Source organism: Brachyhypopomus gauderio, chromosome 16 (genome assembly GCF_052324685.1).
Source record: "Brachyhypopomus gauderio isolate BG-103 chromosome 16, BGAUD_0.2, whole genome shotgun sequence".
Classification (NCBI taxonomy): Eukaryota; Metazoa; Chordata; class Actinopteri; order Gymnotiformes; family Hypopomidae; genus Brachyhypopomus; species Brachyhypopomus gauderio.
This window is the reverse complement of record NC_135226.1, coordinates 2,601,678-2,615,450: the sequence shown is the minus strand read 5'-3', so window position 1 is coordinate 2,615,450 and position 13,773 is coordinate 2,601,678. Positions and strand designations below refer to the sequence as shown.

General features: G+C 41.0%; 2 protein-coding genes across 2 annotated transcripts in view; both read right to left on the bottom strand.

Annotated features, from left to right (window-relative positions):
• The window catches only part of gab2 (GRB2-associated binding protein 2), a 42,015-nt gene extending 41,032 nt beyond the window's left edge, over positions 1–983 (bottom strand). The window contains exon 1 of the mRNA XM_076976873.1: positions 605–983. Within this exon, the coding sequence (XP_076832988.1) occupies positions 605–676 (72 nt within the window). The 5' untranslated portion in view covers positions 677–983. The remainder of the gene's footprint in view (positions 1–604) is intronic.
• A 1,050-nt stretch (positions 984–2,033) lies between these two features.
• On the bottom strand, positions 2,034–13,565 carry nars2 (asparaginyl-tRNA synthetase 2, mitochondrial). Its single transcript, XM_076976707.1, has 14 exons — positions 13,208–13,565; positions 12,029–12,138; positions 11,762–11,882; positions 11,505–11,645; positions 10,511–10,591; positions 10,061–10,164; positions 8,548–8,680; positions 7,948–8,046; positions 7,826–7,863; positions 7,424–7,490; positions 3,594–3,731; positions 3,092–3,189; positions 2,421–2,447; positions 2,034–2,230 (listed from the first exon to the last, which is right to left on the bottom strand). Exons 1-14 carry the CDS (start codon positions 13,370–13,372, stop codon positions 2,086–2,088), a joined length of 1,467 nt encoding a protein of 488 aa, XP_076832822.1. The 5' UTR covers positions 13,373–13,565; the 3' UTR covers positions 2,034–2,085.
• Positions 13,566–13,773: the final 208 nt, after the last annotated feature.

The following is a 13,773-nucleotide window of genomic DNA, read 5'->3' as shown; positions in this document are numbered from 1 at the left end:
GAAAAGCATTAGCTCTGTGTCCAGATACCAGGATTTAAGGCAAACGGGCCTGCATCACAAACGTCGGGCTGTATCTTACAGTAGGGCGTTAATAACAGGCTTTACTACATCAGAGGAGGCACATTGTGCTCTTTCCACACAACAGTTGTATGGACAGCTGTCTGCAACAGAATTAGGAGACAGACGGAACTCCATGGTGTCTCCAAACCCCACTGAGCAATTAAATCCACACAATAACACGGGACTTAGTTTTATTCACACTGCCACAGTTTTCGTGGTTTGCGTGCATACAGTAGTAAACAGCTGTAGTTTTTGTCTCGGTTCTGATGTAAGCGAGAGGGAGGAGATACTGGAGACAAAACAGGTTGCGGAGATAGTGGGTCGCACCTGCTAAAGCGAGCACGAGCCAAGGGCACCTCCAACGCACGAGCACTATTACAATTGCAGCATCTTTATCACATAATAAGTAGCTAAATAAAATTATGCACATGCCAAAGCACATTAAGAATTGCTTTCCAAAAAGTTGAGAACAAAGATCAACGTTTTAAAGGTTTTACTAGCTTTAGTTACAAAGAAAAACTGAAATAGTCTTTCGTAAACTTACATATCTTCTGAGCTTCTTCTCTGGAGGAGACTTCCTTAACCATCCCTGACACACGACCTCCCCGCCACTCATGATCCGCTAAGACGAGTTCAACAGCAGGAATCACGCTCGTGTCCTCGGATGCAGCGCGTCCATGTAGGGGACGCGCACGCGACGCGCCGCTCCGCGCGTGAGGCGCACACTTCACACTTCACGCGCTGCGGTGCCCCATTCGGTCACGCGGCGTGTCCGGAGGAACGGGGGGCGCGCGACGCGCGTGGAGCTCGCGGTAAAACTCTCCGCGTCGGAGAACGAGAGACGGTCGGCGCGCGACGAGGAGGGGAAGCGCTCGAGCGGAGCTGTGATGTAGGAAGTAGCGCTGGATGTCTGCGGCTTGTTTTCCCAGTCGTGCCCCGCCCACAGGGAGGGGCGGCGCTTGGGACGGGCAGGGACTGTTTGGAGCAAAGCAACAATGAACTACGCCCTATGTAGAGCGCTGGGGATTCTCTCAACATGCGCGTTTGTTTTATTGCAATTCAGCATAGACGTGTTTGATATTACAGTTTAAGACTGTGTGCATTTTTTATTAAGATTTAGCGCATAGGTTTTATTAAGATTTCCATGTTCATCCTATTCCACATATATGCGTGAACCTCCTTGCACGAAAAATATTCATTAATTTCATTATTTACTTTAGCTTCTGTTTGTGTCGGTTTTGAACAAAGCGACCACCTATGACAGAACTTATACGATGACACCGTAGAAATAAAGGGAAATAAACGGAACAAATAGGTAACCAATCAACTTGGGGAACGTGAACACACAAGTACCGCAGTTTGGAAAATTCTGCCATCTAGTGGTTCTCTGGAGTAGAGCGGCGCAATCGATCAGCAAATTAACCAAATGTTGAACATTATAATATAAACGTCATTACTGATATCTCTCTCTCTCTCTCTGTTATAGACAAACTAGCATTCTCTTATCTACCATCTGTCTAGCCATCATATCTACTATCCAGAACTTTCTGGAAATTTGACATCTGGTTCCAGTGTCAGAATGAAAACTACTGTAAACACTTAAGACCAACTACAGCATCCGTATTCTATACAGTACCTATAGAATGCACTAGTTATGTGCTGATAACCCTAACCTTAGTGATGTGTGTGTTGATAAATCTAGTAAGGTATGTTGATATCCCTAAACCTAGTGGTGTGTTCATGCGTGTTTGTGTTAACACGCATGAACAGCATTAAGCCTAATCTTTGTCATGTGCTCAGTGAAATTGTGAAAATACTTTCTACTGAAAACCTCAATTCCACATTTGTTCAAATTATCTACTTTAAATTGATTAGATTTAACTTTACAGAGAATATATTGTTTAATGAAAACATTTGTCAAAGAACTTGTGTTTTTTAATCCCATAAACAAATAAACAAGCAACGAGGCAAAGTCCAACAGAAAATCCATTTAATTAGTTCACTCTAATTTCTCACTAGTCTGTTTCATAGAAGACAGGAACGTGAGAACCTTGCGAATGGAACGGTGTCTTTGATATTGTCAATTCCCAAAACACACTGCAGGTACCTCTCGAAGCCCATCCCAAACCCTCCATGAGGAACAGACCCAAACTGCCTCAGCTGCAGATACCTGGGGCACAGGAGGGGCAGAAAAGTGGGAAACAGAGCAGCTGCATGTCCAGCTCAGTTGGACGCGACATCTGAAATGCTTTGTGATCCCATCGTGATCCTACCACGCTTATGTGAGCCAATTATGCAAATGTGATTCTACCATGCAAATGGGCTACGTATGTGATCCTATCATGCATATGTGATCCTACCATGCATATGTGATGTCCAACCCAGCCCTGGAATGAGAGAGAAGGAGAATGACGCGTTATGTTAGGCACTGTGTTGGGGAGAGAGAGCTTTTCCAGCCTCGCATGAGAACTGACAAGGCACATCATAAGAGCTACTGTGGTGGGGAGAAAGTCCTTTAAATCATTAACAAAATTTATATACATATAATTTACATACATATTTATATAAATATGTGTGTGTGTGTGTGGGGGGGGGTTATTATGGCTTGAAATAGATTATTTAAAGCATCAGTGTCATATTTACATCAAACTTAACATTCTAGCTTGCTTTATGCTGTACAATTGTACAAAAATGCATAAGGTTTTATAATAGCATCACCACCATCTGCTACAACTCTGGGTTAGGGATAGTTAAGGGTTATGGGTTAATGGTTAAGTTTTAATGGTTAATGGTTAGGGGTTAACGGTTAAGGGTAAAGGGTTAGCGGTTAGTTAGGGGATAACAGTTAAGGGTGATGGGTTAAGGGTTAGTTAGGGGTTAAGGGTTAAGGGTAATGGGTTAAGGGTTAGTTAGGGGCTAACAGTTATGGGCAACGGGTTAGTGGTTAGTTAGGGGTTAATGGTTAAGGGTAACGTTAACAGTTAGGGGTTAAGGGTTAAGGGTTAGTTAGGGGTTAAGGGTTGTCCCTGACCGTGCAAGCCGCGCTCGCAGCAGTTCCAGTCTCTCCTCTCTGAGCGAGCCTCCACAGAGCTCCCCCACTCCAGGAACCAGCAGGTCCACTGCAGCTACCTGCCACAAAATGATTCACCTTCATGAATGAAAAGGCAACATCAAGCTAATATGGAGTACCACAGAAACTCTGGACTGTGACTTAAAATAAGTGTGACGGTCTGAGCCCATCCTCGAGTTTAAACGAGATGTAAAATCTGAAAGTTTAGGGCTCTGTAAAAGAACCCAATGGTCAAGGGATCCAATGTGGCCCTGTTAAATTTATTAATTGATTCATCATTGATCGATTCATTAGGCCTTGTGTCTCGTGGAGCGCTCGCCTAGCAGGACTCGTACTGCTCCACTCTGAAACAAAGCCTTACACAAACAACATCTGAGAACACTGTACACACCGCCTGCAGTCTTTAGACCTTACTGTAGTGTTCCTGTTTCACAGGTTAGGGTTAGTGTGTTGTGTGTCTTACTGTGTGCTGAGGCTGATCCTGGTTGTCTCTGGCATAGAAAGGCTTCAGGTTGTATGGATAATCAGTCACAAAGACTGGGACATTCCCACAGTGTTTAACAAGGAGCTTCTCATGCTCCGTCTGAAGATCACAGCCCCACTGTGTGTGTAGATGGGGTAGAGAACAGAGGTCAAACCAGAATGTGTACATGTATGTGTTGTACACTACCAGTGACATGTTTGAACACATCTGACTAAATGCATGTTCGTAATAGTAGAAAAAAGGCATTTTATTCTTATATTTGTTTATAAGACAAATACGATTTGGGAAAGATGTTATATATTAATTCATTCTCAACACAATTTTAAATGCACCCTCAGCAAAGAGTTTTATTTCAGAACTTTAGTTCCTCACTCTACAAGGTCTCTGCATGTGTGAGTATATCTTCAGGACTGATGGAAAAACATAATAGGTGCTGCTTCATGAAGCCGTTTATCTAAATACAGGATAGTTACTTCAAATAATCAAATATTTGTTTATTAGAACAATGACATTTTCTTTCATGGGTTTGGCATCTTCCTTGTTTTTGTTATGTTGAAAATAATGAGTATGTAGAGTCCAAACTTATGACTGGAAATGTGTGCGTGTGGAAATATATGTATGTATGCATATGTGGTGTATATATGTACATACATGCTTGAATGTATGTACCGAGAATAGTTACTGAGTACTGTGTATGTAAGGAGAATACAATAACAGGGCTGCATGTCTGTGTGTACTTTATGCAGATACTGCATCAGATGTGACTAGTAAAAATAACAAACCAAACCCTTCACTACCTATTTGATAAACAGTCTAATCTCCACGTAAAACAAAGACATTTCCCTCACTCACAAAACTAAAAACACAGACAACGCCAGCCCAAAAAAAAACTGCTACTCCTGGAGAGCTGAACAAACAGAAGATATTTACAAGACTTTAAAAACAAAACCAGGCAAGCAGGCTGCCAGGCCTCAGAGCTGAAAAGGAATGAAAGGTTAACGTCCCAATCACTACAGTTAAGAACACATAAAACTCACAAATGTACATACTCTCATCTAACACTAATCATCTACATATGTACATACTGATGTCTACCCTAACCCTAGATGTATAAATATGTACATACTGATGTCTACCCTAACCCTAGATGTATATATATGTACATACTGATGTCTACCCTAACCCTAGATGTATAAATATGTACATACTGATGTCTACCCTAACTCTAGATGTATAAATATGTACATACTGATGTCTATCCTAACCCTAGATGTATAAATATGTACATACTGATGTCTACCCTAACCCTAGATGTATATATGTACATACTGATGTCTACCCTAACTCTAGGTATATATGTACATACTGATGTCTACCCTAACTCTAGATGTATATATGTACATACTGATGTCTATCCTAACCCTAGATGTATATATGTACATACTGATGTCTACCCTAACCCTAGATGTATATGTACATACTGATGTCTACCCTAACCCTAGATGTATAAATATGTACATACTGATGTCTATCCTAACCCTAGATGTATATACAGTTGTGATCAAATTTATTCAACCCCCAATGCTGCGAAGGGTTTTATGGAATTCAGTGCACATTTGTAATTGTGTTCATAATGAAATCTTACAAGGACTTGTTAAAGAACTAAATGCAACTAAGATAGCATCAATTTTTTTTGTCATAAAGTATTAAATGGCCTTTTTGTGATTTCTTCATTGACACAATTATTCAACCCCTTTACGACTACCACTCCTAAGAACAGAGGTTCATTCCAGTGTTTTCCATCAGGTATTGAAAACATCTGTGGATGTCAACGAGCAGCAATCAAGCATGATAAGCACCAATTAGGCAGATTTAAAAGGACTGTGATACTCAGCTCCTTCTAGACATCTACTGGTGTGTTTCCAAGCATGGTGAAGGCAAGAGAATGGTCCCAGAAGACAAGAGAAGAGGTTATTGCTCTTCACAAGAATGGCAATGGATATAAAAAGATTGCGAAGTTGTTAAATATTCCAAGAGACACTATCTGAAGTATCATTCGCAAGTTCAAGTTAAAGGGCACAGTGGAAACGTTACCTGGTCGTGGCAGAAAGAAGATCCTGACCGCGACTGCTGTGCGCTACCTGAAGCGTAATGTGGAGAAAAATCCCCGCGTGACTGCTAAGGAACTGAAAAAAGACCTGTCAGATGTGGGCACTGAAGTTTCAGCTCAGACAATAAGGCGCGCACTGCATAACGAAGACCTCCATGCCAGAACGCCCAGAAGCACCCCCTTGCTGACTCCAAAGAACAAGAAAAGTCGACTGCAGTATGCCAAAAGTCATGTGGACAAGCCACAAAGGTTTTGGAACAGTGTACTGTGGTCAGATGAAACTAAATTAGAACTGTTTGGGACAATGGACCAGCGCTATGTTTGGAGAAGGAAGAACCAGGCTTATGAACAAAAGAACACCTTGCCTACTGTGAAGCATGGCGGGGGGTCAATTATGCTTTGGGGCTGTTTTGCTTCTAATGGTACAGGAAAGCTTCAACGTGTGCAGGGTACCATGAATTCCCTTCAGTACCAGGAGATTTTGGAGGAAAATGTGATGGAGTCAGTCACAAACCTGCGGCTTGGGAGACGTTGGACCTTCCAACAGGACAATGATCCGAAGCACACATCCAAGTCCACTAGAGCATGGTTGAACATGAAAGGCTGGAACATTCTAGAGTGGCCATCGCAATCACCAGACTTAAATCCAATTGAGAACCTCTGGTGGGACCTAAAGAAGGCAGTTGCAGTGCGCAAGCCTAAGAATGTGACTGAACTGGAGGCTTTTGCCCATGAAGAATGGGCTAAGATACCCATAGGTCGCTGCAAGACACTTGTGTCAAGCTATGCTTCACGCTTGAAAGCTGTCATAACTGAAAAAGGATGTTGTACTAAGTACTAAAAAATAATGTCACTAGGGGGTTGAATAAAACTGATAATGATGTGAGCACAGTAAAGACATTTGTGGTTATTCCATCATAAATATTATGTTATGTTTGTCTAATTTATAAGTGCCTCTTTGATATAATTGTAAATAAGATGACTGAAATGATCAAAATCAATGTCAAACTGGCCAAAACACTTTATTTCAGTGGGGGTTGAATAAATTTGAGCACAACTGTATGTACATACTGATGTCTACCCTAACCCTAGATGTATATATGTACATACTGATGTCTACCCTAACCCTAGATGTATAAATATGTACATACTGATGTCTACACTAACCCTATGTAACCAGGTTGATCTGTCACTTGTATAATTACACAAAATGTACTGTATTTGTTTATCTGTTTATCTAGTTGTGAATATGTGGGATCCAGACTCCTCCCCTTTCTGTTTTCTTCTTTTGTGGTGTTTCCCCCCCAAGTATAAATAGCGACCACCCATCTTGACTCTCCCCTTTTCATTGTAATATCGTGGGAGAGGTATGTCACTATTTGTTATCCACCCATTTTATTTCAGTTATGGTGGTGATGGGGAAATGTTTTACAAATCTGTTATTTGTGCTTCACTCACTTTTCTTCTATTATGTTTTTAGAGTGCTGGAGTGAGTTTGTCAGCATTGTTCAATGCACTTGTTATGTATCAACAGGAGTGGCTGATCGAATAAAAAGAAGATCGCCCTACAAAGATTGCATGTGGCACATAATTTTTACACAACGCAGAAACACACCGGTCACACCTAGATGTATATATGTACATACTGATGTCTACCCTAACCCTAGATGTCAGGAGTGTCGGAGTGTTGCCACATTACCTGTGGCCTGAAGGTGAAGTTCTGGGAACTGCGTTTTAGAATGTCAATCGCTTCTGTATAGGAAATGCTATTAAACATTAAACAAAGATTACTATACAGTTATAACACTGTAACCAGATTTTCATACCCCTAAAACAATAATTATAACAAGGTAATTAGACATTAATACCCCTAAAATAACAGTTATAACACTGCAATAATATATTTACACTTGAATAATGATTTTCCTACATTTCATGGCTAAACAAATTAGATTCTGTCCATAGTAATAATATTATCAAATACATTTTAAGGTACAATTTTTTGAAATTGTAAAACAGCAATTTTGCTACTTTTTGTCTTATATGGAAACCCTGACTAGAATAAGTAAGTTTTTGTATAAGTAGGAACCCTTATACATACACATGAAAGGGTCTCTTCAGCATGCAGTCCACTTTATCCTGTTGACAAAACATTTTTAACAAAAGGTCCTTATATTACAAACCCAGTACATAGAGAGAAAAGCCTGGAGTCCTACATCATACCTGATGTCCAGGTGAGATGGTTTTATGAAACAACGCTATATCCTCTGCACAGTGAGAGAGCAGATGTTCTGTACTGGTCTTGAACAGGTCCTCCATGATCTGGTGATTAGGAGAGAAATAGTTAATTCACAGCACAAAACACCTTAACTGAGTAAACTACACCGAAAGGCGCACTTGCTTCAGTATGCATTATACCTTATATTCATAATGCACTTGCTTCAGTATGCATTATACCTTATATTCATAATGCACTTGCTTCAGTATGCATTATACCTTATATTCATAATGCACTTGCTTCAGTATACAGTATACCTTATATTCATAATGCACTTGCTTCAGTATGCATTATACCTTATATTCATAATGCACTTGCTTCAGTATGCATTATACCTTATATTCATAATGCACTTGCATGGAAATGGAACTTCCATTAAAAATAAAAAAAGCAGTCTCACATAATATAATTCTTCATAATGCAAATTTTACTAACAAAGGATGAAAAGTAGCATCACATGCTCTGGTGTGTTTAAACACAGCACAGAAAGCTGTCTCTTTCACATAAGCTCAAGTATACAGCCAGATCTGTTCTAGCCTTCTGACCTTCATGATGGTCTTCAGAGAGTCGGTGAAGGAGATCTCTGCCTCCACCATGTAAAACTCAGCAAGGTGTCTCCTGCTCTGGGAATTCTCAGCTCGAAACGTGGGGCCAAATGTGTAGACAGCCGGGAAAGCCCTAGAGCAATAAGGAGAACAAAAGGGCCTTAAACAACTAGGTGACTGCACGTCAAGCAACATAAGTTCCTGGGTCAAACTTCAACCCTAATCATAACCTTAACCAGATGTATGAGGGAACAACCTCACAGACCACTACAACCTCACTGACTAGACTCACAGACTACTACAACCTCACAAACCACTACAGCCTCACAGACCACTACAACCTCACTGACTAGACTCACAGACTACTACAACCTCACAAACCACTACAGCCTCACAGACCACTACAACCTCACTGACTAGACTCACAGACTACTACAACCTCACAAACCACTACAGCCTCACAGACCACTACAACCTCACTGACTAGACTCACAGACTACTACAACCTCACAAACCACTACAGCCTCACAGACCACTACAACCTCACTGACTAGACTCACAGACTACTACAACCTCACAAACCACTACAGCCTCACAGACTACTACAACCTCACTGACTAGACTCACAGACTACTACAACCTCACAAACCACTACAGCCTCACAGACCACTACAACCTCACAGACCACTACAACCTCACAGACCACTACAACCTCACAGACCACTACAACCTCACTGACTAGACTCACAGACTACTACAACCTCACAAACCACTACAGCCTCACAGACCACTACAACCTCACAGACCACTACAACCTCACTGACTAGACTCACAGACTACTACAACCTCACAAACCACTACAGCCTCACAGACCACTACAACCTCACAGACCACTACAACCTCACTGACTAGACTCACAGACCACTACAACCTCACAAACCACTACAGCCTCACAGACCACTACAACCTCACTGACTAGACTCACAGACTACTACAACCTCACAAACCACTACAGCCTCACTGACCACTACAGCTTCACAGATTACTACAGCTTCACAGATTACTACAGCCTCACTGACAACTACAAACTCGCAATAATTATGTGACATGAATAATGGTGTATCATGAATAATTATGTGACATGAAACATGGTGTATCGTGAATAATGGTTTGATGAGGACCGCAGCACAAAACATTAAGGCAAATCTTTAGTTTACCCATTTTGGCACAATAGGTCTTTATGAAGGTCATTCATAACTTTAGTAATCTATGATACATACATAATGTAACTGTAAATGTTGGCAATGTTTCAACGGTACTTTATGGTGGTTCATTTTTCACTTTTTTTTTTCTTCACTTTTCATAAAAGTGGTTCATTTTTATATCTCTACCATGAAGGATGATGGCATCAACAGCAAAGCTGGCAATGGATGATTTTACATTAGCACTCATAATTTAATGGTACATGATAAACAGCACAACTATTGTAAAGTGATTGTAGTAGAGCCGTTACCCAGCCATAACTTCAAGGTGCAGCTGCCCTGACACAGTCAGATAGGAAGGCACAGAGAAGAAATGTTGGTCATCTTTATGGGCTCTGTGTTCACCACCTGCAGGCTGCCAAGAAAACAGTTATAATGTTCAGCTTAAAGTGAAAATGAAAGTTTAAAGAATATTACAGAATGTTACAGATCAGCAAGCAGAATACACACGCGAAAGAAGAATTAAACATCTGACAAAGCTAATTATATAAAATCTTAAGTACTTAATAAACCATTTTACATATTGTAATGACTGAGATGGTGGTAAAATTAAACACATGCAGAATGCATAATGGTAAATGCATGTTCCATAATCTACAATCCATGTCCCTTAACCCAAACAAGAGGCAAGCCTTAATTTGCAGATTTCAGAAGAAACATAACAAGCTTAGTGAGCTTAATTAAAACTTAATGAGACTCACTTCCACCTGGAAGAGCTCGCCTGCACCTTCACAGTCATTGGACGTAATGACCGGAGTGTGGATCTGCACATAGCCGTTATCCTACATCACACATTAAATGTAAGATGGAACACATAGTCACTGAAAAGAGAAAGCCTTTATGAGTATGTTAGAGTATAGGAAAATATGAGTATGTTAGAGTATAGGAGAGAGCCCTTACATTGAAATATGAGTATGATGGAGTATAGGAGAGGGCTCTTACCCTGGAATATGAGTATGTTGGAGTATAGGAGAGGGCCCTTACTCTGGAATACGAGTATATTGGAGTATACGAGAGGGCCCTTAACCTGGAATGAGTATGTTGGAGTATAGGAGAGGGTCCTTACCCTGGAATATGAGTATGCTGAGTATAGGAGAGAGCCCTTACCTTGGAATATGAGTATGTTGGAGTATAGGAGAGAGCCCTTACCCTGGAATATGAGTATGTTGGAGTATAGGAGAGGGCCCTTACCCTGGAATATGAGTATGTTGGCGTATAGGAGAGGGCCCTTACACTGGAATATGAGTATGTTAGAGTATAGGAGAGAGCCCTTACCCTGGAATATGAGTATGTTGGAGTATAGGAGAGGGCCCTTACCCTGGAATATGAGTATGTTGGCGTATAGGAGAGGGCCCTTACACTGGAATATGAGTATGTTGGAGTATAGGAGAGGGCCCTTACCCTGGAATATGAGTATGTTGGCATATAGGAGAGGGCCCTTACCCTGGAATATGAGTATGTTGGCGTATAGGAGAGGGCCCTTACACTGGAATATGAGTATGTTGGAGTATAGGAGAGGGCCCTTACCCTGGAATATGAGTATGTTGGCGTATAGGAGAGGGCCCTTACACTGGAATATGAGTATGTTGGAGTATAGGAGAGGGCCCTTACCCTGGAATATGAGTATGTTGGCGTATAGGAGAGGGCCCTTACACTGGAATATGAGTATGTTGGAGTATAGGAGAGAGCCCTTACCCTGAAATACGAGTGGACAGCAGCTGTGGCTTGGCTGCGTATCCTCAGCAGAGAACTGAAGGCATTTGTTCGACACCTCAGATGCGGAAACTGTCTGATGTATTCCAGGGAATGGCGGTCCTTGATCTTAAAAGGAAAGTCCTGCAAAAGAAAATACTCAATCTACCTGATCTTAAATCAACGTCCTGCATTAACTGGTTAATATACTAAATAAACTCTGATCAATAAATTTAAAGTAATGTCCATAACGAACTTACCACGGGATCACACTCCCCAACCACGTTAATGTGATGAGCATGCAGTTCCACACTCTGCTGTGCACTGGGGCTCTTTTCTATGCTTCCAGTGATGTCAACAGCACAGCCAAAAGTGAGTCCGCTTAACATGTAAAGAGACATGAATACTTTAATGACAGGCTGAAATCTACTAGTTCAGACCAAAGCCCATTGATTCAAAATACAGAACAAAAGGGCAGAGGGTTAGGGTTAACCCTAGATGGTTAGGGTTTATCCCAGAGGTGTTACCTGCTGTTTAAGTCTGCACTGGCTACCACCTGGAGAGGCTGCCTGGAACTTCCATCACTAACATGCAGAAACAGGTTGTTCTTTTGTGATCTGACAGAACGTACCCAGCCCTGAGAACACACATCACATGCTAATATTGAATTTAATTCCATAAACACCACCACTACTACCATTATGTCTATTATTCTTACTGTGTGGTCTATATATTGACTGCTATTTTTGTATCTAGGGTAAGGGTTAAGGTTTTATATCTAGGGTTAGGGATGTTTTATACTTTTTTTATTTTAAATTTGAAGCTCCAGAACTGTAGCCTAATCAGGACTGATTTCTATTATGACCTCCGATCTCCTTTTTTAAATTCATGTATTTAGGGGCAGTCATGGTCTGGTGGTAGGGAACTGGTCTTGTGACTGGAGGCTCGTGGTTTTGATTCCCAGACCCTAGGCAATGACTGAAGTGCCCTTGAGCAAGGCACCTAACCCCAACTGCTACCCAGGTGCTGGGCTAGGGCTGCCCACCACTCTGTACACATGTGCACCACACATGATCACTAGTGTCTCACTGCAAAGAAGGGAAAATGCAGAAGACTAATTTCGATTGGGGTGAAAATCCCAATTGACAATATGGTAATGTAACTTCCATATGAGCCATTGAACTGCAGGTATTCCCTCCTCTGGGGGCACACCACACACACACACACACACACACACACACACACACACACACACACACACACACACACACACACACACACACACACACACACACACACACACACACACACACACACACACACACACACACTCTCCCGCTGGTCCAGAATACAGTGAATCAATCTGACCACATCACTTTCCCCCCACAGACCAGTACCCCCAGTTGAACTCTCACCACTCTTGATTGCACAAAGGCGTGTGCATCTCGTTGACCGAACAAGCACTTACAAACGTGATCTCCAGCTCTGTTTAATGTCTCTCTCACAGACCTGAACGCAGGTGTGTCTACTGAAATGGCAGTTGACTGGTGTTTATGACCCCACTGATGATTATCTTTCAATGCTGCATTTAACCCCAAATACTATATATATATATATATATATATATATATATATATATATATATATATATATATATATATATATATACAGGGATGATAATAATGACACTGATTATATTATCGTACCTGTACTCTGACGTCTGATCCGGTGTTTAGGCTCTCGAGCGCATCACGTATCCTGATTTTCGTTGCTGATCTGCAGTAGTGTCGTTTGCTGAAAAAACAACATTCATGCACATACGATGTAGGAAATAACTTCTGTAAAAGCCTTAATCGAACTGGCATCTTCATCACAGCGTAGTGGAGTGAAATCAACACAGCTTGCAATTATGAATAAATGAAATAATTAATTGCTTCAATGTGTAAGGTCTTAAATTTGGGTTTTAAAAAAATATGACCCCATACTATATTTAACAAGCGAAATTGTTTTCAACGTGCTGTGACATTCACGCCGCCGCTAACACACGTCCTGAAATCTCATCAACTTCCGGTTCCGTCCTATTGCCAACTCACTGGGAAATGTAGTTTATTTATTCTTTTTGTTGTATTGATATGGCTGCCTGTAGCTTTACAAAAAATACTAGAAACTAACATTTGAAGGAAAATGAAGAAGAAATTATTTCAAGAAACAATAAAATCATATTCTCTTCTTTCCTTGAGTTTAACTATATTACTACACGTTTACAGTTCTA

What these genes read in the sequence shown, in the direction of transcription:
- nars2 (XM_076976707.1), bottom strand. Translation starts at nt 13,372, where the DNA reads ATGAAGATGCCAGTTCGATTAAGGCTTTTACAGAAGTTATTTCCTACA. An exon ending in CTGTCCACTCGTATTTCAGG is followed by an intron (nt 10,592 to 11,504) that starts GTAAGGGCTCTC and finishes TGTGTGATGTAG; the next exon opens with GATAACGGCTATGTGCAGAT. An exon ending in ACTTCACCTTCAGGCCACAG is followed by an intron (nt 3,732 to 7,423) that starts GTAATGTGGCAA and finishes CTACACACACAG; the next exon opens with TGGGGCTGTGATCTTCAGAC.